Source organism: Mirounga angustirostris, unplaced genomic scaffold (genome assembly GCF_029215605.1).
Source record: "Mirounga angustirostris isolate CCGP_5_RB_7025 unplaced genomic scaffold, mMirAng1.0.hap1 SCAF_11, whole genome shotgun sequence".
Lineage (NCBI taxonomy): Eukaryota > Metazoa > Chordata > Mammalia > Carnivora > Phocidae > Mirounga > Mirounga angustirostris.
This window is the reverse complement of record NW_026991719.1, coordinates 124792276-124795415: the sequence shown is the minus strand read 5'-3', so window position 1 is coordinate 124795415 and position 3140 is coordinate 124792276. Positions and strand designations below refer to the sequence as shown.

General features: G+C 61.6%; 1 protein-coding gene across 1 annotated transcript; it reads right to left on the bottom strand.

The window, feature by feature from the left end:
* Positions 1–638: 638 nt before the first annotated feature.
* LOC135361887 (melanoma-associated antigen 9-like) lies at positions 639–1643 on the bottom strand. Its single transcript, XM_064573643.1, has one exon. The coding sequence runs from the start codon at positions 1641–1643 to the stop codon at positions 639–641; it is 1005 nt and encodes a 334-aa protein (XP_064429713.1).
* Positions 1644–3140: the final 1497 nt, after the last annotated feature.

Here is a 3140-nt window from a genome sequence, read left to right as displayed (position 1 = left end):
TGATTTCGGTCCAGAGGCCAAACAAGTAGGCAAGGTGTCCAGGCTGGTGTCCAGGACATGACAAAACTCTTTTTTTCTTAAAGGTGTTTATTTATTTATCTTTTTTGAGAAAGAGCACACACAGAGGGAGAGAGACAAGCAGAGTCTCCACTGAGCAGGGAGCCCAATGTGGGGTTCGAACCCAGGATCCTGAGATCATGACCTGAGCCGATGGCACATGCTTAACCAACAGAGGACCCAGGCGCCCCCAGAACATGATAAAACTCTTTAACTCTTCAACTGGGTACGGACAAATGCTGGGGGGTGGATGTCACTCACACGCTCCGCCGCTGAAACGGATGAAACCTTCTATGGCAAGGAACCCCACAGGACAGCTTCCTCAAGGACACCAAGCTCTGGATGTGGGGGTCATCCTAGGGAACAAGAACTCCCACCCTCAGGAGGCTCCTTGCCCTGCTTTCTTCCCCCAACCCTCCCTGGCCCTGCACTCCTTAAAACGCCCAGGGCTCTGTCTTCACGCACACACACAAACACAAACAGGGAATGACCAACAAGTGGCCTCACTTCATGCCCAGCACTCTGTAGGAGAAGCTGCTGACCCCACCAAAGCCTGGAAAGGGCCTGGTGGACCCTGGGGCTCAGGCCCCCTCTTCCTCATCTCTCACAGCCCCTTCAGACACGGCCAGGGAGGAAGCCGGCTGCCCGAGATTGAGCCGGAGGAAATACGCCAGCATTTGCAACTTGCTGGTTTCGGCATGGGCCCTGGGACCCCACAGGAACTCGTAGCGGGCAGGGTCGCTGCCGGGCACCTGCCGGTACTCCACGTACCCTTCCTGCACCCAGACATTGGTGAGGAGCTCCCTGGGCTCCCCATAGATGAAGTGCTCCTGGCCGGCATACACCCCCATGACCTCCAGCTCTTCCCACACCTCTTCCTCAGGGGCATGGTCGTTCTGCAGGAGGATCAGCCCCAGGACCACCACTAGGAGGCTGGTCTTGGGCATGCCCTGCCCACCACTCAGCATCCCATCCCAGGTGAGGCCCAGGACGGGGACCAGGATGTAGGAGTGGTCGCCGGGGTCCACTTCCTTCACATCCACACCAAAGACCAGCTGCATGCACTTGGAGGCTTGGCCCAAGAGCACAGGGAAGGCATCCTGGTTATCCTCGCCGACGATCTCCAGCATCTCTGCCTGGCTGGTCGGCTGCTGGGTGCGATACTTGAGGAGCAGGAAGGCCACCAGGTGGACTGCCTTCATGTGGAGTGTAGTTTGCAGCAGGGGCTGGGCCACTCCTAACTCCAGCCCGGGGCCGGGCTCCTCCTGGATGGATGAGCTGGAGCTATATTCAGACAGGCTCCAGGGAGTGGGTGCCCCGGCACTGGGGGAGGGGTGGGCACTCACAGAGCTCTGGGGAGGACTCTGGAACCCAGCAGCAGACCCCTCCTCCGAGGGGACCAGAAACAGGGCAGAGCAGGGGACAGATGGGGTAGTGGACTGGGAGGAGGTGGAGGTGGAGAAGGAGGAGGGGGCGCATGGGGCCTCCTCCTCCCCAGCCCCGGATGGCTGTGCCTCCACCAGGCCCTGGGCCGGGCCTGGGTCTTCCTCCAGCTTCCAGAGCTCACCCTTCTGACCCAGGGGCATGGCGTTTGTGTCGGGCTGAACCTGAAGAAAGATGTGGGACGGCTCCTCAGGGTGCAGCCCAGGCAGCAGAGGCCTGAAGTCCCGGAGCTGACAGTGCGCTGCGTCGGGCTTGGGTGCTGAGGGGTCCCCTCTGGGCTGGGATGGGCGAGCCCCTGGCTCCATGCTCAGAGCAAGTACCTCACCTTGACCACCGGCACTCCCCTGCACCTCCCCTGCTCTGGGACCTTAGAGCCTCCTGCCTCAGACCTAGGCCTCAACTCTGACTTCCTGAAGCCCCGGGAGGACAAAAGGAGGGGTCACTTCAGGGTGCAGGCACAGAGCACGGCACACGGGCCCCAGTGGGGCAGGAGGGCTGGGGCGGACTCTGTGAGGTCCCCACCAGTCCAAGCTGGGCGGTCCCCTCCTTGGCCTCTCAGGGGACTGCTATTTCCCCTGGCAGGGCCTGGGCCCCACCCCCACAGCCTCAGGTCAAAGGGTCACAGCAAGACCACGCAGCCCCGAGACTCCACGGAAGGTAAGCGAGGGGGCCCACATCTGCCCACGCCTGCCAAAGCTCTAAGGGCTCGTCACGGAAACCCAGGGATGGCCAAGCTCGGGGTTCCATCTGTGCTGGGATGGGCGCTCCTCTCCGTCTATACCTTGACCCCACGGAAGGCCTGGGAAAACTCCCTGTGTTAACCTGAGGCCATTCTCCTGGTGCCGAGGCCTCATCTCTGGGAGACATCAGAAGGAAAAGTCAGGAGAAATAACTTGGCTCACCGATCGCCCATCTCCCCATGGCTGACAGAAGCGGCAGGGTAGGCCTGGGCCCTAAGGATTCTGCTGTGGGAGGCATGCCCTCATTTCTCATCTCCCCCCCTCCACCATCAGGGCCAGACCCAGAACCAGGGCACCTGCCTCCTCTGCTACCTGAGTCCAGACCCTCAGGCCCTGGCCCTCCCCATCCTGAGAGGAAGGATCTGTACAGGAGGAGGGACTCAGCCTGACAGGCCCCGCCCAGCGTTCCCGGGGAGGCCAGATAGGGGCTGGACAGATTACTGGGCCATCACTTCCTTGTCCCGAGGGGTGGGTTGGGAGTCACTCACTCCTCCCTCGGGTGCCCCCACATTGACTCTTGGCAGGAGCAGGGACTCCTGTGTGTGTCCAAGGTGGGCTTCCCCAGATGACCTGACCCCGACCTCTCTCAGCGTGGTCCTCACCTCCCTGAGAGCTCCGAGAAGAGGGTGAGGGGCCACCCCGTCCTCGTCCACGGCCACGTCTACAGCCCCCACCCTCAGCCCCCGGCAAGATCCGAAAGGGCTGGCAGTAGGGACCGGCCCCTCTGTCCTGGGGTGGGGATGCCCTCAGACCCCCAGGACACTAATCCTCTTTCTTCCTGCCAGGGCCTGCCCTTCTTTCAGGTCCCCAAAGTGAGACAGAAGCCATGTGCCCCACAGACCAAGACCTCAGTTCCCTGAGGACTCCCACCTTCTGGCCCATGAGACAAATGAGCAAGCA